Source organism: Barbus barbus (assembly GCF_936440315.1).
Source record: "Barbus barbus genome assembly, chromosome: 3".
In the NCBI taxonomy this organism is placed as follows: domain Eukaryota; kingdom Metazoa; phylum Chordata; class Actinopteri; order Cypriniformes; family Cyprinidae; genus Barbus; species Barbus barbus.
The window spans coordinates 27895997-27920734 of NC_136731.1; the positions used below are offsets into that span (position 1 = coordinate 27895997).

At 35.8% G+C, this 24738-nt stretch overlaps 1 protein-coding gene across 1 annotated transcript in view; it reads left to right on the forward strand.

The window, feature by feature from the left end:
* Positions 1-14583, forward strand: part of LOC306844910 (integrator complex subunit 1-like) — a 33460-nt gene extending 18877 nt beyond the window's left edge. Inside the window, exons 35-48 of the mRNA XM_079377347.1 lie at positions 772-895; positions 2336-2463; positions 2551-2638; positions 3185-3432; positions 9513-9642; positions 9745-9878; positions 10904-11096; positions 11295-11416; positions 11547-11656; positions 11747-11863; positions 12633-12703; positions 12795-12886; positions 12974-13083; positions 14222-14583. Coding sequence (XP_079233473.1) covers positions 772-895; positions 2336-2463; positions 2551-2638; positions 3185-3432; positions 9513-9642; positions 9745-9878; positions 10904-11096; positions 11295-11416; positions 11547-11656; positions 11747-11863; positions 12633-12703; positions 12795-12886; positions 12974-13083; positions 14222-14337 — 1783 coding nt within the window. The 3' untranslated portion in view covers positions 14338-14583. The remainder of the gene's footprint in view (positions 1-771; positions 896-2335; positions 2464-2550; positions 2639-3184; positions 3433-9512; positions 9643-9744; positions 9879-10903; positions 11097-11294; positions 11417-11546; positions 11657-11746; positions 11864-12632; positions 12704-12794; positions 12887-12973; positions 13084-14221) is intronic.
* The last annotated feature ends 10155 nt before the right edge of the window (positions 14584-24738 follow it).

Genomic DNA, 24738 nt, shown 5'->3' on the forward strand with positions numbered 1-24738 from the left:
ACTGTGTTCATTGCTTCCTACTCCCTGAGCAGGGGAAATCCGTAGAAGTTTACTTTACTTCGGAACATCCACCGCCTGCAGCATCTTCACACACAGATGAAACTTATTCGAGTGTGACATAAATGCATCTGTAAATAAACACAATTTAAATTCACGTCTTGTACACTTTAATGACCTTTAAATTGAACATATACACTTGTTTTGAACTGGAATCATGGCGGAACATCCTGTGATGTACACTTTGCAGGGCACTTGCGTTCGAATAGAACAAACATCTGAAGTGATAAGAGATACACACAAAGTGTGCAGAGCGGGGGGGTGGGGTGACTGGAATTGAGAACCGCTGCTTTAAATAAACATTGTTCTTTCTATTCAACAGAGAATCCCCAAAACACAAAAATATTAAGCAGCACTGCTGTTTTTAATTTTGATAATAATAATATTTCTTGAGCAACAAATCGGCCTATTAGAATAGTTACAGGAATAAATGACATTCAGAAATATATTCAAATAGAAAACTCTTTAATAACTTTTTTAATTAATAATATTTTGCAATGTTACCGTTTTTACTGAAATTTGTGAAATAAATGTAGCCTTGGTGAGCAAAAGAGACGTCTTTCAAAAAATCTTACCGACTCCAAACATTTGAACAATGGTGTACAGCATGTGCCACTGGTTGGGAGTCGTTGTTTTAATTAGTGTATTATTTATTTGCTGGAAACCCTGTGTATTTTCTTGGTTGATGATCGGTGTGTGTGTTCTTCTTGGCAGCACTGAGTCAAAGAAGCCTGGCTCATGTTCAGGGCTGTTGGTTGACTGGCTGGAGTTGCTTGACCCTGAGGTGACCTCTGTTTGCTCAGATCTTCAGCAGAAGCTGCTTTTTGCTCAAAACAAGGTAAAATAATTTCTCCTAACTGATCATTATGAGGGTGTGCCTCCGGGTTTTAAAGGGGTCATATGATGCTTTTTTAAAGATCATTATTTTGTGTATTTGGTGTAACAGAATATGTTGACATGCTTTAATGTTCAAAAAACACATTATTTTTCAAATACTGTACATTATTGTAGGTCCTCTATGCCCTGCCTCTCTCAAACACAAAGTCCCTCCTTCCAACAAGTGCAGTCTGGTCTGATTGGCCAACTGGCACAGTGCATTGTGACTGGCCGAACACCACAAGCCGCGTCGGAAATGTAACGTCCCTTTCCATAATCGCGAGCTTTAGCTTACAAAATTATGGTAAAGACAGTTAATAATGTCTTTTAGTTTTACCATCAGTTTAAGCCCGAGAGGGGAACAGAGTCTCGTGACAGACACAGTGATGATGCTTGAATGTGTTTGCCCACAAGCCACGGTTGTGTGACCGTTTCTCCCTCTCTCACACACACACACACACACACACACACGACACTACGCTGTGACTCTCTCTCTCTCGCTCTCTCTCTCTCTCTCTCACACTCTCTCACACACAAATAATGCGCATTTTAAACAGTCAATAGCAAATATTTAAACTAATAACAAAACATACAGTCGCTGATTCAGAAGCGCCAGATGGTCATAGCAAAGTCAGAATTACCTCCTCTCCTAGTTTCAGGAAACGGTCGTCCATCAAATGCGTTGTCATAACATCTGGGTTGTGCTGTTCTGTTGTAAGTAATTTTAATGATTCCTAAATGCATCTACTTTCGGAAGGCCAAATAAAGTGCTTTTGCTTTCGCCTAGAAACTCACAGCGTCTCCCTGACATGGCTGCTTCAACATTACTGCGGTTACTGAAACCACGCCTTCTTTCCTCGCTTGAACATTTGGGCAGCATTACGCAAATATTTCCACATCTTGACGTAGACATGTGTGGGCGTGTTTGAATGAGTCATTTTAGGGGGCGTGGACGAGTCTTAACTTTGATAAAGAATATCTCTTTGGTTTTGAGACTTTAGTCTTTGCAACTTCAGGGATCTTATCTATCCACAATCAGCTTGTAACACTGCAAAGAGAAAGGAAAACTTGAAATCGCATCATATGACCCCTTTAACTGATATATAAAATGTGTCAGGGTGCCACAGCACATAAAAGAAATCAGAAAATAAGAAGTGTACAAGTAATATTCCTAATTTTTGATGGTTTATGTTTGTGTTCTTAAACATAAAATACAGGCTAATTCAGTTGCTTTGAACAATTCATTGTTTGTTACTCCTAAGTGCATAAATTTAACTCCCTTTTCCAATATTCAAGCTTCAAAACAAAAAATGGTGAAAATGGGAGAAATACTTCTGGAAGGATTTAACTGAAAGGATTTAAATGCATTTTTATGCAATTATTTTGTCATTGTTTGTCACAGGCTAAAAGTGGTGTGAGTGTGGCCCCCTCCTACAGGCCGTACCTGTTGGCCCTCCTCACACACCAGTCCAACTGGAGCACCTTACATCAGTGCATCAGCTCTCTGCTCAACAAACACAGAGACCAGAGGTCACCGGCTCTTCTCTTTATTAAACACATTCATCTCTTTCTGTTCTCACATCTCCAGTGTGTATAACTGTTTCATCTGATCTCCAGACTGGACCCAACCTCAGCACTAGACTTCCTGTGGGCCTGCAGTCACATCCCTCGCATTTGGCAGGGGCGAGATCAGAAAACCCCTCAGGTCTGATCATAGTTAATATAACATCACTATTTTGTAATGCATTTACATAACACCTATTCAGAATCTTGGCTAGATTGTATTTTCTTATTTAACATGCAAATAATTTAGGTTCCCACAGTCTTGAATGTAGTTTATCCTTATAATATTTTATGGACTAGAAGTTGCTCTTGCGAATGCAGTTCTTAGAAATAGGCGTAAATGACTTATGTCATGGAAAAAGTTAAATGAATTAGTCAAAAGGTATGCGAACCCTGCAGATGTACTTTACATGTGGAAGTGTTAAAGGTACAGCAGCCTGAATAGTCTGGTTTATTTTAAGAACCAACAAGAGAGTAGACAATAGTCATTTCAAACTAAGTTGACTGCTGTAAGAATTAATTTATTTTGTTATAGAATAGGGCTCTTTATTAACTAGTCATATTGTTAACCAGCCCCAAGCACTATTTGTAGTGGTCCAAAAGTCCAATGTTTTACCACGAATTGTATGTTTTTGTAAGTGTATATTGGCCGTAAGTGTAGAAGATGGGGTTTTGTTTGTGTCTGCAGAAGCGCACTGAACAGTTTGTTTTGAAGCTGTCTTCTGAGGAGCTCATAAGCCTGGTGGACCTCATCCTGTCTGAGTCAGAGCTGAGCTGCCGTGACTCAGCCACCTCCAAGAGCGCTTTGGACCAGGTCTCCTGTTCTCTTCTCCAGTCACGCTTGCCCCTCCTGCACAGCTGTCTCCACTCAGACCTGGACAATGTCAAGAAAGTCTCTGAGTACCTCATCAGCTGTGTTAAGAAGTGGGGAGACAGGTACATTCTTTGAGTCTGTACATGACAAAAAAACTAAATCTAAATGACATAATTTTAAGAAAATCTCTCAAAGAACTCTGTGCACAGGATTTATTTTCATAACATGGCTAGTGAGCTGTCGCTTTTGTTAAAGTTGTTTAATAGTCAGACTCATGGTCTGGCGGTTAGTGCAGATGCTTTAGACACATTGCGTCTTGATGCTCATAGGGGAAATAAAGGTATAAGTCTTGTTGGTGTTGTTTCTTGACACCACTAGCTTCTTCTTGTTTCTGTTCTTCTCCATAGTTTTCAACTCAAACTGCTTTACATGTAGACTTTGATTTGTAGATGATTTTAGCCTTAAGTGTTTAAGCTTAAGTGTAACAATTTATTAGAACACATGAGAAAGTTGGCACATTTACACTTATGACTAAAACAATTACAAATATAGCTGCGAGCAGCGATGACGGGCCCAAGCCGTCAGCATACGCCACCCCGGTGGCATCGATAAAACGGTGCCCAGCGAGCACAAGCATTACAGTAACCCTCTGGCAGTTTGGTTTTAAGGGATACGGCAATTAAAGGGTTAATCCAAACCATCAACTCAGTGAAACACACACACACACAGAACAACATATAAAACTTTAAATTCTGTGAAAATATATTTTTCATTGGTAGTTGATGTTAGTTAATGCATTTACTAATGCTAACAAATGAGAAATTATTATAGTTACCAAAGGTTTTAATGATTTATTTTTCCATTAACTAACATGAATATTTTTTTCTAACACAAATGAATAAAGTAAAAAATATATTGTTAATATTTAATGTTATTTGTGAATTAACCAATGTTAAAAAACAACATTATTTAACTGTTGTTAATTTACATCATTAATAAATATATACCATTTAATGTTGATCAAAATCAATTCCAAAATGTGTTAATATATTATTACATTTTAAAGTTTTATCTTTTGAACATGACTATTTTTCTAATATTAAAAATATTTTGTTCATTGTTAGTTCGTTGTAAGTTCATACTATCAATGAAGAATTAACATGCTGTAAAATATATATTTTTCATTGTTAGTTCATGTTAATTAATGCATTCCCTACTGTTAACAAATGAGACTTAATTATAAAGTGTTATCAAAACCTTTAATGCTTTATAAGCATTTTTTAAGGATTTTATTGAGAAGTTTAAACAGACCCTCTCTCTCTCTCTCTCTCTCTCTCTCTCTCTCTCTCTCTCTCTCTCTCTCTCTCTCTCTCTCTCTCTCCCCCTCCACACTCACTGAACTCACACAGTCAGTCACCCACCGCACACATTAGGAGCGCAGTGACAGCAGATCTCTGATAGTTTTAATTTTCTGCTCTCCATAGTGTATTGTAAATTCATGAAATTAATCACATATCCTCAGACGGTCTTGTTCTGTGTATGTAATTTTTTATGAAGTGTTTGGAAGCTGCTCTTTAAAGATAAAAAAAAAAAAGTGTTCTTTTTTACTGTAACTTTAATAAATTGCCATTAAATCACCGTTCAAGATATCCTAAATCGGTCCGCAATGAAGCATCTTCAGTATCTTGGAAGCATGTGAAAAAATGTTTGGTGTGAATTTTTGGTTTCTGCTTGAAGGAGTATGAATTTGTTTACAGCCCGTTTAAAAAAAAAAAAAAACACATTAAAAAAAAATTGCCGATTTCCTGTTGGTCGTAGCTAATGACTGTAAATTAGAAAGTTGTCCGGATTAATAAGAACAATTTATGTACCGAGTTTGGTGTCTGTAGCTATCATTATATATATATAATCATTAATAATTATATACCATTTAATGTTGATCAATATTAATCCAAAATGTGTTTATATATTATTAAATTTTAAAGTTTATCTTTTGAACATGACTATTTTTCTAACATTAAAAAGATTAATAAATGCTTTAAAAAAATTGTTCTTTGTTAGTTCATACTATCATGGAAGAATTAACATGCTGTAAAAATATATTTTTCATTGTTAGTTCACGTTAATTAATGCATTTCCTAATGTTAAGAATTGAGACCTTATTATAAAGTGTTATCAAAATCTTTAATGATTTATAAGCATTTTTTAAAGATTTTAAAAAACAGACCCTCTCTCTCTTTCTCTCTCTCACCCACTGCCTCAATCCACACAGTCACTCACACAGTCACTCACACCCCACCCCCACCCCCACCCCACCCATCACTCAGAGGCAGGCTGGCAGGGAGCTCTAACTCAAAAGCAGCTCTGATAGTTTTTTAATTTTCTCCTCTGCATAGTGTATTGTAAATTCATGAAATTAATCACATATCCTCAGACTGTATTGTTCTGTGTATGTAATTTTTTATGAAGTGTTTGGAAGCTGCTCTTAAAAGATAAAAAAAAAATATATATATATTTTTTACTGTAACTTTAATAAATTGCCATTAAATCATCGTTCAAGATATCCTAAATCCGTCCGCAATTTAGCATCTTCAGTATTTTGGCATCATGATAAAAAATGTTTGGTGTGATTTCCGTGTTTCTGCTTGGAGGAGTATTAATTTGTTTACAGCCCGTTTTAAAAAAAAACCCACATTAAAATAAATATAGCCGACTTCCTGTTGGTCGTAGCTAATGACTGTAAATTAGAAAGTTGTCCGGATTAATTAGAACAATTTATGTACCGAGTTTGGGGTCTGTAGCTAAAACTAACCCCCTCATTTTTGACAAAAGGTGGCGCTATAGAGTGCCTCTTCCACGCCCGTTTATGAGCTTTTTCCAGTGTCTAACTATCATTAATACTCATATGTGTGTTGAGTTTCATGACATTCTAAACATGTTATCTGCCTCAAAATCACCAGAAACGAATTTTCAACTTTGACACGTTGCCATGGCAACATAATTTTAGATATCAATATTCCCTTCACAGTTTTACATCGGCCGTGTTTTGACATTATTCTGGTGAAGTTTGAAGCAAATCGAGTAAAAATAAGATGCTGAATTCAAAACATTTTGAAAACGACACACTTCCTGCAGCCAGTTGGTGGCGCTATAACTTTCAGTCATAATAGTCACATCTATCCGATCGGCATCATACAACGAACAAATCACTGAAGTTTGATCTACATCATACAATGTATGTGGACGTTATTAGGCATTTCCTGGGTCTCATTTTTCGCCATAACTTCATCGCCTCGCCACGGGCAAACCGTTCGACATATCAAAAATATCTTCGCAATTTAGCGTCCCCAATGTCTTGAGATCATGTTCACCTAGTTTGGTGGCAATCGTATGGAAATCCTCAGAGGAGTATATCAAATTCCAGAGCATGCGCTTTTTAAACAGCCCTGAATAGCCGACTTCCTGTTGGGCGGAGCCTAAGACATGCAGTGTGAAAGTTGTTCAGCTCAATGAGTTCTATATGTGTACCGAGTTTCATATGAATACGTGCAAGTATGTGTGAGCTATACATCAAGTTTTCTGACAATTTTCCAGGGGGCGCCGTAGAGCCCCTGTGCCACGCCCGGGTCCCAGCCTCAGCGGCGTCCTAATGGCCGCAGGTTCCAATGTGCGTGCCGATTTTCGAGAGTTTTCGGGCACGTTAAGGCCCCCAAAAGTGCCCGGATGATTGAAATAAAAAAAAATAAAAAAAAAAAAAATAATAATAATCCTTAGAAGAACAATAGGGCCCTGCGCCTTACTGGCTTGGGCCCTAATGAATGTAAATAGATAAGATTTAACTTCAATATGACATCTACACAAAGTTTGGGATCGGTAAGATTTTTATGTTTTTTAAAGAAGTCTCTAATGCTCGTCAAGGCTGCATTTATTTGATCAAAATACAGTAAAAACAGTAAAATTGTGGAAAACTAATACAATTTAAAATAGCTGGTTTCTGTTAATATTTTTTAGAATATAATTTATTCCTGTGATCAAAGCTGAATTTTCAGCATCATTACTCCAGTGTTCAGTGTCACATGATCCTTCAGAAATCATTTTAATATGCTGATTTATTATCAATGTTGAAACTGTTGTGCTGCCTAATATTTTTTGGAACCTGTGATACTTTTTTTCAGGATTAGGTGGCATTTCAGTTTGAATCAGAATTTAAGCCTAAAACTTTAACTTACCTAAAACTACCAGTATTCTCTTGCTGCCTCGAAAGCTCTGCTGTTTCCCTCATGAAGTACAATTTCTGTACTGTTCTATCTGTGGAAAAAGTGGATACAAAAGCCCCCATAAAACAGCAAGGACAACCGTGTCAGACAGAGGTCAGGATTTGTACCATGTTGCAAACACTCTCCACCATTACAAAGCAAAAGCACTGAGCTTCCTCCTTAAAGGCCCCATTAAAGAGGCTGATAAATGTACGTGATACCATGCCATTCCTTTGCTTACAGCAGAAATGCTCTACATCAGGCACAATAGCAGGAGGAGCTGTAATTAGTTCTTGTGGTGTGAAATGAGAAGCGGCTGAAGTCGTTGAGCGCTATGATCTTCTTCGAGAGCTCAGTGTAGTATAATGAATGCACGAGGATTAAGGCTCCGGCTCTTCCTTTGGCTTCTGTTGTGAGTCGCAGCTCAGACTTGGGCTGTCAGAGAGATCAGACCGAGGCTCTTTGTGGTGGCAGCCCCCCTTCCTTTCATGAAATTGCCTTTGGTTATTAAACCCCCTTAATGAGGGGGAAAAAACTTTGGACAAGGTCAGACAAAAAAATTACTCCCAGAAATACGATATTTATAAGTCGAGCTAAGCTGTCTTATGGTCGAGAATGGGCTCGGGTAATGCTGGCATGTAAAGCATGTGTTTGGTGGGATAAACGGTCGTGTGTTTGTTTGGCATTCTCTCCGTATCTGTTGCTTGTGAGCACAACAGCGGATTAGCAAGCATAAACCACAATTAAGCAACAAAGTTGTTGGTAAGAAGGCCTTCACTTGATTGGACAAGTAGACAAGACCGTGTGTTGTTCTGTTGGTAATATAGTCTGTTATTGATACTGGCTGGTTTTTATAGTTGGACCATGTTAATCTCTCTAGCTTTAATCTTCATAGTCTTTCTGGGTAGTTGACAAAATACTTTTGGAGAGTTGACTTTTCATAAAACGATTTTACACAGTATTTTGCTTTTTCTTTAATAATTATAATTATTTTTTGAAATGGCTCAAAATATGTAATATTCATTATTATTTAAATTTCTCAAAATATGTCAGTCTTTCCGTTACATGCTGTTTATTCTGAGTCTAAAAGTGTTATTATACACAACATTTTGTGTATTTCTAAAATAAAATAGTAAATAAATAAATATTATTGTTATTTCTTTAATAAATAATTGCAATAATTGTTCAAATGGCCAAAAATGTAGTATTATTCTTATTCTACGTCTTATGTATTTAATGTTTAGGCCAATAATAATTATTAATATATAATATAAAAAGTATAATGGGAAGGTTTCCTGCTACATGACATTCTTTTCTCAGTCTAAGAGTGTTTTAAACAGCATTTTGCAGATTTAATTAGGAAATATTATATTAATTAAATGTTATTTTCAAATAATGTTATTAAAAAGTTATTTTAAGATATGTCAAGTTAAGTCAAACATTAATAATATTATATTTTTAACTAAAAATATAATAATAGTAATTAATAATGTCATAATATTTTTGCAATATATTATAATATGATATCTGTTCTGAATATTTTATTGCTTAATACTGTTTTTACTTAATAGTATAATAGCATAGTGTTGCATAGAATTGTATGTCTTCATCTTTATTGACTTTTAAAAATGAATTAGTCATACCACAGTACCATTTTGTAGTGTGTGAGGGCAAGATGGATTACAAATGGTGAAAAACAGGAAAGAAATCGTAATCGGTCACAAGACCTGACACATTCATGCAAATTTGAACCTAAACACTTGATAATTAAAAAAAAAAACATGCATGGTTATGCATCAATTACTCTTCATTGTACATGACATATTACTCATGCAGCCTCTCCTGTAACCATCTGCAATATAACTTAGTCACAGCTGTTGAGTATGAGTTTTTTGGCCTGTTTAAATGGCTCTTATTTATTGTGTTCATATGTGTGGTATGTCCAGTATAATGAGTAAGAGGTGTCAGACGCTGCTGCTGCAGATCTACCTGCACTTCCCAGAGGTCATGCAACACATCCGCCTACCAGAGGCTACCCTGAGCGGCGAGGGGGCAGCAGACGGCAGCACCTGCAAGGTAATCGCTGCAGTTTACCACATGTCAGGCCATGAGCTTCCTGTTAACATCACCTGAAAGATTAATGCTGTTTGTTGTCTGTGGGTATATCTGCATATTCAGCTGGATGTTCTCGTGCATCGTCTCATCACTCTGCTAGCTGACACAGGAGACTCCAAATCAGCTGAGAACCGCGCGTCTGATGCCAGTCTGGCCTGCAGGAAACTGGCCGTATCACACCCTGTGCTTTTACTCAGGTTTATCACACAAACTATTCAGTTTAAGAATCAGATATGCTCTAATCCAGCTGCAGGAGCTTTGTGAGTTGATAAAACGCTAATAATTAATGAAATCACAAAATAATTTAAAATTACAATAAATAAATCCAAATAATCAATGTTTAAATGTATTCCCTATTATCAAATTTACTTGATTCTTTTATTGTATTGATCATTTTTATTGAATATATTTGTTATTCCTTCTTCTAAAATAGATCTCTGACATAATCATTGTCTGGATCTCTCTGCATCGAATATATAAACAATCCAAATAAAACGTTTATTAAAACAAAAAAAAGATCCCAACCTCAGAGTGCAATGAAAATGCAAATGCGTTGTTAAATTATTGAAATATTAATTTAAAACCTGTCCATTTCACCATTTAATTTAATGAAAATTCAGTGGGAAATTATAGTTCTTAATTTGTTTAATTTTTTTAAATCCACCAACATTTCATTGGTACATGAAAAGTATCATATTATTGATTTAATGTTATTTTTTATTTTTTTAGTGGAGAAAAGTTAAAGAATAAAATTGGAAAACATTAAATATTTTAACAGTAATACAAAAATAATTTAATAATTAGGGTTGTCAAGAGATAAATATTTTTACTCTAATCATATGATGTACCAATTATCAGTTTGGGGTTGAGATATTACCCCCTAAAAGATCATTTAATGTCATTATTGTGATGAGAAAAGCATTAGTAGCTTTAGAAAGAAATATTTTGATTCAACATAGAATTTATTACACTGACCTTTAAAGGCTGACCTAAAAAAAGGCTTTTCAGAAGCTGCATCTGAAATAACATGACAAGCTTGGGTGTGTTAAGAATTATATTAAATGTGCATTAATAAACAGAAATGTTAATGAACTTTTTATTTAATAAATATTCCATTACGGCATGTATTAAGTAAATAGGGCCCTTTTAATTTTCAAGGTTGTCTGAGAGTGTATGTGCTGAATGCAAAATAGAGCTGTTTTTTTTGTGTGTGTTTTTCCAGACACCTGCCCATGATCGCTGCGCTCCTGCATGGTCGCATCCACCTCAACCTGCAGGAGATCAGGCAGCAGAACCATCTGACCTTCTTCAGTGATGTTCTGGTTGTCCTGGAGCTGCTGCAGCCGCTGGTTTTCCACTCTGACCACCAGAGGGCACTGCAGGACTGTCTGCTGTCCTTCATCAAAGTACTGCAGGTAGAAAGAGTAGATCAAACCTAGTAATGTACACTGCTCGCATTTCATTTTAACACAAGGTTTAGTACGTAGTGACATTAATCATTTTTGATTATAAAGATGTTCGTAGCGCGATTGCAGACCTCACAGTTGCTAATCTGCTAAATTAATATTTGTGTTTGATCATTTTTTCAGCATTTTCATGTAATGTTCTTACAGAACTTCAAGAGATCATCCCGTATGCCCATCATAAACAGATTTGTGCAGTTTATCCAAAAGTACATAACCCATGATGCAACATCTGCTGTGCCTTTCCTTCAGAAACACTCAGATGTGCTACAGTAAGGCCTTTTTTTGCTTGCATCACGCATTTCAGCATTATCAAACACCCTCAGTGCTATATTTACTTTATTTTTGTAAGTTATTTCTTTTTGTGTAAAAAAAAGTTTCCCTATGTTTTCTCAATCTCAGGGGACTATCCACTGAGAATCCGGACCTGGTGCAGCTTAAGTCTTTGCTCGCTGGACTGACTCTGCCTGTGAAGTCTGGTTCCTCTGAGAGCACTGCTGAGGACAGAGACGGTAGGAGCTCCAACGCCTCACATCACAAGAGACAGAGTTACATGTGAGATGATCGTCACCAGAGCTTGTCTCTCACTCTTTGTATTTCAGCTGAGGATTCGTCCTCCGGCTCCCTCCCTCTGGTCAACATCTCAGCTTCCATGCCGCTGACTGCGGCTGACATGACTAAATGCCTGAAGAAGATTTCCAAAGGAGAAGCAATTGAGGGTGAGAGAAATAAGACTGTTTTCAGACTGCTTCCCAATATACTGTTCTTGATATAGGCCCACATTACATCATGCATGTTCTTCATATATTCTGAAGAATTCTTAGATAAGAAGGCAGAAAATAAATGAAATTAAAATTTTGATCAAATTAAGCTGATAGCACTACAGTAATGTTGGAAGCTGAAAGACATTTTTGTCAGAATGACATTAAAAAAGGAAGCAATAATAAACCCAAAGTGCAGGGGATTGTAAATTGTGCAAGTTATGCAATTACTTGTTGCTCTTATTATTATTAGTATTTATTTTTAATTAAATAATCATATAAAATAAATAAAGTTCATTAGTAAAAGTATTAATATTGATATTAATGATATTATTATGGTTTTAGTATATTAGAATATTTTATTGTCATTAGTATTGTTGTTATTACATCAATATGTATTATAAATATATAGTGTATGTTATACAAAGTATAAATTTAACATTCAAATAGCATTGGAAATAAAATATTTAATATTTTAATATGTCTTTAATTCAATTATATACATTATATATTCAGTTATACATAGTATTAAAATATGTATTCTTTTTTATTAATTATTATAATTATAACTTCGTCGTGACATGCTATTATTATTATTAGGATTTATTATAGTAAAATAGTTTACTTTTTTATATATTGTGATGTAATATATATATATATATATATATATATATATATATGTGTATATTTTTTTTTTATTTATTTATTTTTTTTTTTTTGGTTCTAGATGTGTTTGAGGGGTTGACTGAAGTGGATGAGAAATCCAAAAGAAATCCAGAAATCATTCAGTATTTTGTTGTAAGTAAATTTCACAATGCACACACAATTTCACAATAGAAAGAAATTAGCAAGATTTAACAAGTACAACCAACTTGTCATGTGTTATCAGAATGATCTGCAGAGGTTGATGAGTTCCCCTGAAGAAGTGTGCCACAACATGGCATTCAGTCTGGCCTTGCGGTGCATCCAGAACATCCCCAGGTGAGGTGCCTGCAGGCAAGAATGTAGTGTGTATTAAATCGAAATGTCATGTACAAACACACTCACCATTATCTTTACTACCTCTAGTATGGCTGCTGAATTCCTGCCAACCTTCATGTACTGTCTGGGCAGCGGGAACTTTGATGTAGTGCAGACGGCCTTGAGAAACTTGCCTGAATATGTGCTGCTCTGTCAAGGTATACAAACAGACGATGACCTTATTATAAGAAACCATGATAATTGTTTTTGCTTGCTGCTGTTGTATAAATTTTTTTTTTTTTTGCATTTGTTAAATGAAATTTGCAATTTCAAAAAATTTAAAGGGATAGTTCACCCAAAAATGAGAATTCTGTCATTAATTTCTCACCCTCATGTCATTCCAAACCTGTAAAAACCTTCGTTCATCTTCGGAAACAAAAATTAAGATATTTTTGATGAAATCCGAGAGCTTTCTGACCCTGCATAGATCGCAACGAAACTACCACATTCAAATCCCAGAAAAGTAGTAAGGACATTGTTAAAATAGTCCATGTGACATCAGTGGTTCAACCTTAATGTTATGAAGCTACTAGAATACTTTTAGTGCGCAAAGAAAACAAAAATAACTTCATTCAACAATTTCTTCCCTTCCGTGTCAGTCTTCGATGCGCGTTCACGAGAGTACCATGACGCATGTGTGTGGTGTTGCTGACACAGGAGCCGGCCTTTCTGCTCTTCACGGAACAGAAGAAATTGTTGAATGAAGTTATTTTTGTTTTCTTTGCGCACTAAAAGTATTCTAGTAGCTTCATAAAATTAAGGTTGAACCACTGATGTCACATAGACTATTTTAACAATGTCCTCACTACCTTTCTGGGACTGTGTCAGTTGTGTTGCTGTCTATGCAGGGTCAGAAAGCTCTCGGATTTCATCAAAAATATTTTAATTTGTGTTACAAAGATGAATAAAGGTCTTTTGGAATGACATGAGCGTGAGTAATAAATTATAGAATTTTGGGGTGAATTAACCCTGACAGCAAATCTGACAGCATCTGTAAAATGCTGCTGATTAACACATCATTTTGACTCATCCCTCAGTAGGAAGTGGAAATTGAAGAAATCAAGAAAAAAGAGGCATTTTGAAAGGTTTTAAGCAGAAACGTGCAGCTTGTATTTTCTTATTTCCATTTTTACCCCACAAAGTATGTTATTTGTGTGTGTGTGTGTGTGTGTGTGTGTGTGTGTGTGTGTTTTCTGTGGCAATGGACAGCATGCCACATATTCTGTTAATAGTGCTTAAAGATAGAATTTGTATTTATTGCTTTTTAAGGAATTATCTCTGTTTTGTTTTTCCCAGAACATGCTGATATTCTTCTCCATAAGGCGTTTTTAGTGGGCATCTACGGTCAGATTGACACCAGCTCCATGATCGCAGAATCCATGAAGGTCTTGCGCATGGAGGCAACAACATAGACGTCCGTTTCCAACATGTTGGTACACAGAGTTTCGCTTCGACTCATAAGTGTCATGCACTGTTGATCCTGTTCAGATCTATATTCAGATACAGCATTTGACATTTCTAGACGTTATTCCTCAAATACTGAATAGCATTTTAGTTTCCAGTGATTCTTGTCTACTGGGAGTGAAGCCTGTCATAAATGTTTTTGATTACTGCTTTGAATAATAAAACAATGAGTTGTAGAAATGCTCCTAACTTGTTTTTTAGTTTTGTTTTACTTCAATTCCCTCTTTCTCTCTTTTTTTTTTTTTTTTAACACTTCAAGGTTGCTATAGTTTGTAAAATAACTCTTTCCGTAGGAGGATAGGGGAAGGCTAGATCTTTTTCCTTTGCATGATTGCAAATGAGTAAGCATGAGCTTTTCGGCCCCCTTTTCTTCACGTTGTATCCTTAACAGATACACAGTGAATGCTGTGATGGAAGTCTATTTGCCATGAAAGTGCAAGTTGTTCTTGTTCAAGTTCATCTGTATGGAGACGAGAAGGGAGAACAGCGCGCCAGCATGCGTCGTCTAAATTAACCGTAGCGGTAATTGTTCAATCACATATTACACCACCAAACATCCCTGTGTGAAGAGTGTATGAGGGTTGAGAGTGAGTATGCGGGTGTCTGGTTACACTGGGGTCTAAGGAAGCGGGTTATCTGTGTTTTGTAGAGGGTGATCGGTGGACATGCCAGCACTGGCGGCTGGAGGACTGACAACCTCTCAGTGAGCGCGGCGAAGTCCGTCTGATGAAAGGAACTTCTTCCTGTGTTCAGTTTCATGCTCTGTGCTCTGCTTTTAACATGTCATAAGTGGAATTTGTGAATCTTCATCTCTTGTGTTTTGAACTCTGTCAGACATCTTCCACAAATAGGGAGCAGGAAGGTGTGTTCATTTACTGCTACATTATTGACTCATGAGTATACAGGATGATTATTGTTATTATTAAGGGAAATAAATATAAACATTTGATGATGTAACACAAGTAAAAATCAGTAAAATAGTGAAAAGGTGGCATTATATGTAAATTACTCAAATAGTACATTAATGCATTTTAAAAATTCTAAGATGACAGCCAAGATATAGAAATGCAATAAAATAGGTACTTATGATACAGTCGATTCATCTGAATTATATATTAGCTTATTTTTCTTATCGAAAGGATGTCTTAATAACAACAAACTATGAATTCAGATTTATTGATTCGTGTCAATTGTGTGAAAATTGGTTATAAAAAAAGGGTATTTGAAACATACACTGCTGTTAAAATATTTGGGCTCAATGAGATTTAGAAGAAAAAGTTTTTGTAAGAAGTCTCCTATGGTCACCGACACTGCATTTATTTAATCAAAAATAGTAAAAACAGTAATATTGTGAAATATTATTACATTTTAAAATAAGTGTTTTCTATCCTAACATATTTTAGAATATAATATTTAAATGTAATCAACAGAATGTATTTAAAATGACTTTTTGACAGTATAAATGTCACTTTTGATCAATTTAATGTGTCCTTGCTGAATAACAATATTAATTTATTTACAAAAACAGAAAGACGAGAAAATCTTACTGACACTAATCTTGTCATCATTAGTGTATCTTTCATGACAATATTAAATTAAATAATAATAACGTTACACAGATCACTATTATCTGATGATCAACCTCAATTTTTCTTCTTTTATCTGCTATGTATCAAAAACTATCATTTGGTCTGAAACCAAATCTCATTTTACAGAGTAAAAGGTTTTTTTAGGCTACTTTTTTTTAAATTGCAAACCTTATTGAAAACAAACAGAAAATAAGTTGATAATCAGCATTTTGTAAAGGATAAGCACCTCCTTTCACTGATGCTTAAAAAAAGGATTTATTTTTTTACCCCTATCACACAAAATATATGATTAGCCTCCTTTGAGTTGTTGTGCCGAAGAAAATTGCTGCCATCCATCTTAACCTCCACAAATTAGACAAGAAAACACCCTGCTGTCAGTTAATTGTCAGTTCATTTGTTCAAATTTGTGCAAAAAAACTTTTTTGATAACAGTGATTTGTGCATAAAGGGTAGATGTCATAATTGCCTTTTCAAGTGTTATGACTAAACGTTTAGCTAATTTCCTTGGAGATGCTGTAGTCAATTTTCACCATCATTTGTCTTGTTGGATGTCCTTGATCAGTCTTAATTGCGGCAGTAAGGTGTCACATAACACGGGTTTCTTTAGTGGATATTCATCGGCTCAGGCGCTTTAACTGCCTGTGCTTTTGGTCAGATTCCCAGGCAGGTTCTCATAGGCTGGCTCGCGCTGGGGCGGAAAGGAGACGAGTGACAGCATGGGTGGGGTTTGAGTGAGGAGTGAGTGTGATGAGCCACTGACACATCGATAACCGCTCACCTTTTCATGAGGCATGCCCTTGCTGCTCCGTGAAACAGCTGCACTGCTGTATGTTGTCTTTAACTTTTTTTATAGTTTTTGTTAGGTTGATGGTTCTTTGTTCCTGTAGCGGAGAGGCATGAATGGGGCTAGCAACGTCAAACACTTGGGGTTGGATCACACATTGTAGAAAAATTGTGCAGAAATTATGTTGAAACCATTTTATCTCAGAAATTGCTTGTAAGTTCAATGATTTACAAAGATATGTCAAGTGACATTTAATTAAATGTGAAATTTTAAAGTAGACTGACTGAAATAATATTTTCTTGTAAAACATGCTCCAGTAATTCTTACTTACAATTTTTATTTGTATTTATTTATTTATTTTTTTTTTTTTTGCAGGATATACACTATAAGTGCATACAGCATATGCACTATAAGAAAGGATATTTCTGGAGAATTTCATACAATGAAAATTCAATTTGTCTGATTTGTGAAGCTTGGTCTAAAGGTAAGCTAGGCCAGCTTTTTTAGATTGGGTACATTTTTAATAGTGAAAAAGCATGAAAAAAATTATAATTGACAGTATTCTGCAAACATTCAGGAATATTTGGAGACATGAAGCCTGAGTTTAAATCAATTGTTAGCTATTTTTAGGGTTATATGTAAACACTTTGGTTATTGTAAAGCATTTTTATTTATCAACGCATTAATCAACATTGAATGTTTATCACACAGTTTTCTATATGTAATTGTGCTCATACCTTATTTTTACTTTTTGGTTACCTTTCACATGATTAACACTCAATATTTAAAAACATTTCTATTTTTAATACAGTGGATTATAATGTTGTACCTCACATGTAACATTGCTTTTTGTTTTTAGTGAATTTTATTTTTTAATGCAAAATAGTACAATTTAATATTTTAGCATTTAATTGATCAGTTATCAGCCATAACATGAAAATAAGTATCAGTATATTGCATGAAGCAGAATTTTGAAATTGCCCATCCATAACAATTTTTGTTCATATTTATGACATTTGGCCGATAGATGCTGCTGTCACCAAAGTGCTCTTGGACATTCAATACATAGTTGCAAAAGACAAAGATACAATCCTCAGATCCTTACTGTTACACATTGATGTTTTACTCTTGAACGGTTTGATAAAAGAAGTTGTATAATTTTGACAAGTATGGTCTTAAGATCTTCTCTCCCAAATAGGATGAAGATCTATTGTAGTGTTGCATAATGATGGTAAGAAAACCAACTTCTGTGCTTTGGCCTTTGATGAATATGAAGCAAAATGTATTTGGACACTGAACTGCACTTGAAAATGTGTGCATTTCACTGAATTAGACCACAAACTCGCTTCACTTTTCTTCGCTTTCTAACTTCACCCAGTTCAGTGTCCAAATACATTTTAGGGCAACTGCACCAAATTCCCAAACATTTATTGTTAACTCTTTTTAACTGATTAATTACCCTGATAATTTTCGTAAGGGTAGCAAATATCCACAAGTACCAGCAGGTGACCACAGATAAATGGAAAGAGCCACAGTGAAGCACTGCTTATGTCTCACCTTTGGGAGGGACAGAGATGTGCCGCTACCTGCCTGCGCACACCTGTCGGCTCTGTGTTCCTCAACAGCTCCTACGCTTAGATCATCTTCTCTTCCTCCACGCATGAGTTGTGCCTGGCTAGCGTGGAAAACATGTGGACCGTCTCTCGCCTCCCTTTTCCCTTGCGCTTTGAAGTGTAAAGTGTGATTGCTTTTGGATCGCAGCCGCTCTCCTTGAAGGTTTTGACATGAAAAGCAGCCTGGGCTCTCAGGTTTATCCCACTGCTAGTGATCCAGGACTAAAGCAATCAGCTCTCTGCCTGAGAGATACAATTACCAGAGAGATACCAAAGATGACTGAAATATTCTTACCTCTATATCACTTTTGTTGAGAACTGCAAGATATTTGTTTGAATAGGAAAGATTACATTTTGGTTGGCATAAAAACCAGACCATGAAGCCATTGACCAGAGCCTGATTAGTAGCCTATCTGTATGTCTGATGTTTTAATGAAAGGAAATGGAGAGAATCTTGTTGGAAACTTAGTGACTCAAAAAATGGATCTTCATTTTCACTTGAATTTTGAAACTGTTTTCTCTGCAAATTAATGCATTTTCCCATGACTCATGGACAGTCATCCATGTTTAGTGTTTCAGGTGTATTCTTAAGTGTCACTCCAGTGTGTATTAATGTTATTATGCATTGTTCCAAGAGCCTGTGCTGGCACATCCTCAGGAGAATTTGATCGCTTCAGAGCTGATATCAGAGACTGTGGAATGACTTGAGAATGTTTTATATATTTTTTTAAGTACATATATGTATTTGTGTGTGTGTGTTTGTGTTTGAGAGAAGATTTTTGTTATTACGACTGCATGTTTAGGTTATCTCAAAATACACTCAAAACAGTAATATTGTGAAATATTATTACAATTGAAACTTTTTTGTTTTTAAATACAATTAAAAAATAAAATGAGGTTTTTATAGTTTAAAATGTAATTTATTCCTGTAATGCAAAGCTGAAATTTCACCATCATTACTTCAGTCTTCAGTGTCACATGATACTTCAGAAATATACTGATTTGCTGCTCAAGAAAAACTTAATACAGTGTTTCGTTTGAACAGAAAGTTTCAAGAACAGAATTCATTTGAAATATATTTTGTCACAATAAATTACATTTGAATGCATTTAAATGTATTAAGGATTTAATGCATCCTTACCAAATAAAAGTATCAATTTAAATAAATAAATAAATACATACATGACAGATAGGAAAAGAAAAACAGTACATATTAATTATTATTTAGTTATTAACTTTTTACAATATAAAATTCTGGTAAAATGGTTGCCACATTCAAAGTAAAATCTGGGTCCTGAAAGAAAATCAGTTGAAAGCCATGTTTATATCCACTTCATTTTAGGGATAATGTTGCTGATAAAAGAATATGGCTAGTTTTGGTGTTTTCTTTAGTGAGTTAACTTTCTTTCTATGCAAGCCTGCATTCAACAGCCACATATTAATGCAAGAATCATTTCCTGTTGCTGCAGAGGCAATTAACCCCTCACAATTATGAGCAGCATCAGAAATATCTCAATCAAGAGAACTTATGCCACACTAAGAACATTTGAAATGGGAAATTGCATTGTGAGTTAAGCTTATCAAATAGTATTCGGTTTATTGCTTGATGATGTTGGATGACCCATTTAGGCAGTCTATTTCCCATTTTATATTTCATTGATTTACTTTAATTAGGATTCTGTATTAAAACCACTGAAATTAGCGACTTCACCCCCAATGGAGTTTTCACATTCTTGTCTTGATTCCTCTCTCTGATTCAAAGAAAATGCACTCTTGTATGTCTTCACTGATGCCCAGAAGCACTTTGAGCTGTTGCTGATGCTGTAAGTTGTTGTTAAGCCCCTGTGTATTCAAATGACGGCACATAGTCATAGACGGCACAAGTGTGAGCCTAAGAGATCGATACAGGCCTGCAAGATCTGCTGCCATTGTTTCCCTAATGCCTCCTTCAATTAACTGGAAAAGGCTCTGAAATCTCTTTTTTTTGTCACTTTTTATGTAGGCCTATGATCTGGACTGACAATTGGAAAGTTGTAGGTTTAAAACCTGTGTTGGGTGATTCATGAACTTTCCGCATTGCACCCTTAGGAATGTAACCCCAGGATTCCCCAAGCTTTGGATAAAAGTGGCATTTCTTTATCTCCAGATGTATACGAATGAGCCCTGCCAGATTGTTGGTTGAAAAGTATATACAAGCATACTCTAATAATGACCATTCTGAAAGTATGAGGAAAGCAGGTAGGACTTAGATCCCTCAATGTTTTGACAGCTGCCTGAAAAGTTTTTGTCCTTCACTGCTGTTGTGGCCTTAAAGTCAGTGACTCACTCAGCCAAGATCAGCCCAGCTGTGTACCGTGGATGTCTGGATCTGATCAAAATTACCGCAGGGTTAGCATTGTAACGTAATAATTTTTTTTTAATATAAATATGTAATTTAAAGCAATATATTAATTTAGCTCAAAGGGAATAATTTATGATTTTATAAGGAATTTGAACAGAATCAGTGTCACGGCGATTCACTGAACGAGCCATATAACAAACTCTGCACTGGATATTAAAATCCAAAATATAGTGACAACACTATTTAATAGCGCAGTAACAAGATCGGCAGATTAAGACATTAACTTGTGAGCACTAAACACAAGATACTTCTCTTTTCAATATAAATCAGATTTTATTTATATAAACCTAAGACATAAACTAATCTAACACATGAACACAAGCATTCATACATTTACACGTTGCAGAAAGAGAGAAAGTGAGGAAAGGATGAGTTTAAGAGAATGGAAATGTGAAATCCCAAGTTTATAGCAATATGTTCAATTGCATAGACCTTAACAACCATCAATCACTTATTTAACCCTCGCTTTGAGTTTCTCAATGAGACATATATTAAATTTTAGTGTTGCTCTGTTCCTCCACCCAACTAATAAATCAACATGTTATCTGTTCAGTCAGAGGTCCGAACTACAGGCTCTTGCAAAGTATACTTTTGAACATGGTTTCTATAACAAGACTATGATACATTTGACAAAGAATTGATTGGAAGAAACATTTAAAGCATGATTTTTCACACTCATACATACCAAACACGCATAGGAATCCTTCAGCTATTCAATAATGATTAAAAAGATATACATAATATTTGATTAAAACATGATAGTCTAATATGTGGGTTACAAACATAATATGGGGTTCTGCATAGAAATGTCTTTTTAGGATGATTTTATTAATAAGAAAATCTTTGTATAGTTCTGTGGAGAACGAAGGCATGTTCTTTAGACGAAGTAATTTCGGTTTGGTCTGTCTTCTATGTGGGGGAGAAGTCAGTCTAAGGAAGCTTGTGAATTCAATCGTGGAACACGTTATGGCCATCTCTTTGACCATCAGTCTTGATTATTTGCCCTAAATTTGACGGTCTCCTTCCTGAATTGGAATTATCAATAAGTGTTCTTTTGTCTCAAGGTTGTAAGCTGTTTTGTGAAAGAGGCTTGCTGAAAGAGGCTTGTGAAAGAGACTAGTTGGAGCTAGGAATCTGATTTATGGCGTCCTGTTTCCTTGGGCCTCTCGGTGGGATTCCAGCTCCTCATGTTTCAATGTTCTGATCGCATCTTAAATGTGTCTGATTCAGTCTCTGATATTCTACAGCATTGATGCTGGTGACAGCTCTTGAGTCTCTCTGCAGTTTGATCTGATTAGCGGATAGAGGGTGGATGAAGATGCTTGTGAGGTGAAATGTTCCTGGGAATTAATTCCCACACCTGTGTTGTGTTCTCAGAGAGGTCATGACAACTCTTCACTTATCCATCAACAACATGCAGATGTTCGGAGCATGATGCTGTCTGCTTTCAGTATGAATATCTAAAACAGGAAGAATTTCTTTTATTTGAAGTTATCAATCATCCACTAGCCTCTTTTTTGTGTGTTATTGTCTTACAACCAGTGATTCCGTCTGAGTTTACCCAAATATTACAATTCTGTCATCTTTTACTCGCCCTCATAGTTCTGCACTTTTAGGACCTTGCAGATTATTCTAGTGATTTGCTGATCAGTCTGGATTCCAAAAAGACACTTACGTACTAGGAAAGTATCATAAAAGAAATCCATTTTACTCGTCCGTCAAATTTTGCATCTTCTAAAGTCAAAGGATTGCTGTGTGTTATGAACAGAGAAACAATTTATCAATTTTTCTTTCCGGTGAACTGTTAACTACTACAGTACGACTGTATCATGATGTCAGTTGAACAGGGATAGTTCACCCAAAATGAAAATGACCCCATCATATACACATCCTAAGTGTATATGACTTTCTTCTTTCAGATGAATGCAAATGACCTATCGGTAAGCCCCGCCCCCTTAGTTACTGTTGCTCACTCAGACAAACAAACGGAGTTGCTAACTGTCTTACAATGACAACTGTCAGTGTGAAAACTTTGTCCCAAGATGTTTTTAATAAATTTTGGACACAGAATGACCATCATTCAAGTGGGACTGAAATATGCCCTGGAAGGATATTTTAAAAGATGTAAAATAAATATGTAAAAATACAGATCACAATGCAAACGAAAGAATTAAGCCTCATGTTACGGTCGTCATAATCACAAAGACAACATCCCAGATTAACACTGTTCATGTAGCGTACCACAGTGTAAAATTAAATTACATTTAACTTGAAATGTAGACCTTTGTTTATGTGTTTTTGACCTACATTATACGTGACGTGAGAACAGTTCGCTATTCAGATTTGTATATTAACATGGACTCACTAACTTAAATGTTAGCTAGTTTTAGCTAGAGATACCTTACTGAAGCACAAGATGACATTAACATTTTGCTTGAGCATATGAAAATTGTAACTTAATGAGTGTATGACAACCAGAAAATGAACGTTTTTGTCTTCATTGGGATTGGGGGTTAAATGCTTAGGCAAATTTTGCTCTGTTTTGGTTGGGTTTAGGAAATGGAATAAAATAAATTCCTTTGCCTATCCTCTTATGATACCTGGAATCAGTGTTACAAGTACTCCAGGAACATAATTTTTCCAAATTTGTAGCATAAACGCCATCAAACCGATGAAAGCTTCGGATCTTCCAGTGTTTCTCTATGGTGCTGAAAGCTAATGTTCCGGCTGCATGCAACTGATTCTCAACAGCCATTGGCTCATCTGCGTTCGAGGGGAGGAGCTTAACAATAGGTCAATTGAAGTAAAAAAATGTCCCGACTCTTCCAAGCTTTATAATGGCAGTGAATGGCTGTTGATATTCAATAGTCCAACAGAAGTCCAATAAATATTCATATTCATATATCGTAAAAAGTGCTACAGACGGCTCCGGGGGGCTAATAAAGGTATTCTGAAGTGAATCAATGTGTTTTTGTAAGAAAAATATACATATTTAAAACTTTATTAACCATCATCTCTAGCTTGAGTCTAGAGAGAGTGATGAATGTAGAAGCGCAGAGGAGAGAGCAAAACAACACACTGATTACTGAATTAGAAGTACAAAATAAGGATTTATAAAGAAAAATATCAGATTATTTTGATATAAGACTGGATTTTCTTTGCTAAACAAAGAAAACGTTGCTTCCTTTGCTCCTGTAAACAACACTTGGTTCTCGTGAGACTAGCATATATTCTCACTGTAGCTTATGCTACACATACGTCATCCGCTGGAATGCCACTCTCTCGTGAACGTGTGTACAACAGTTCAAGTTTTAAATATGGATATTTTTCTTACAAAAATGCATCTATTCAATTCAGAAGGCCTTTATTAACCACCAGAGTCATGTGGAGCACTTTGTATGATGGACGGATGCACTTTTTGGGGCTTCAAAATCTTGACCACCATTCACTGCCATTATAAAGCTTGGAAGAGCCAGGACATTTTTTTTTAAAAACGCTTTAGAGTCGGGCCGAGTACCAAAACAAACTTGTAGCCAATCAGCAGTAAGGGGCGTGTCTTGTTTCATAGAACTAATCGTTGCCTGGGTTGCGTAGGCTACGTATGTGTGGGGTGGAGCTATCAAAATAGGGGCGAGACCCTTTTGGGGTAGGGGCGTGTTTGTTTTGGTGATTTCAAATATCAACACTGGCTTCAAGAATCGCTTACCCCACCTTTAATATAACTCTGATTGTTTTTGTCTGAAAGAAGAAAGTTTTATACACCTAGGGTGTCTTGAGGGTGAGTAAATCATTGGGTAATCTTCATTTTTGGGTGAACTTTCCCTTTAAGGCTAGAATACAATACTCTGCTTTTGCCCAGATTTTTGCCCTGATTTACAGTCTGCACAGGTCAATGCTAGTTTCCAAAAGTCAGAACCAGACAGCAGATTTTGGGCAGTCAGAGTTGACAGATTTTACAGAAA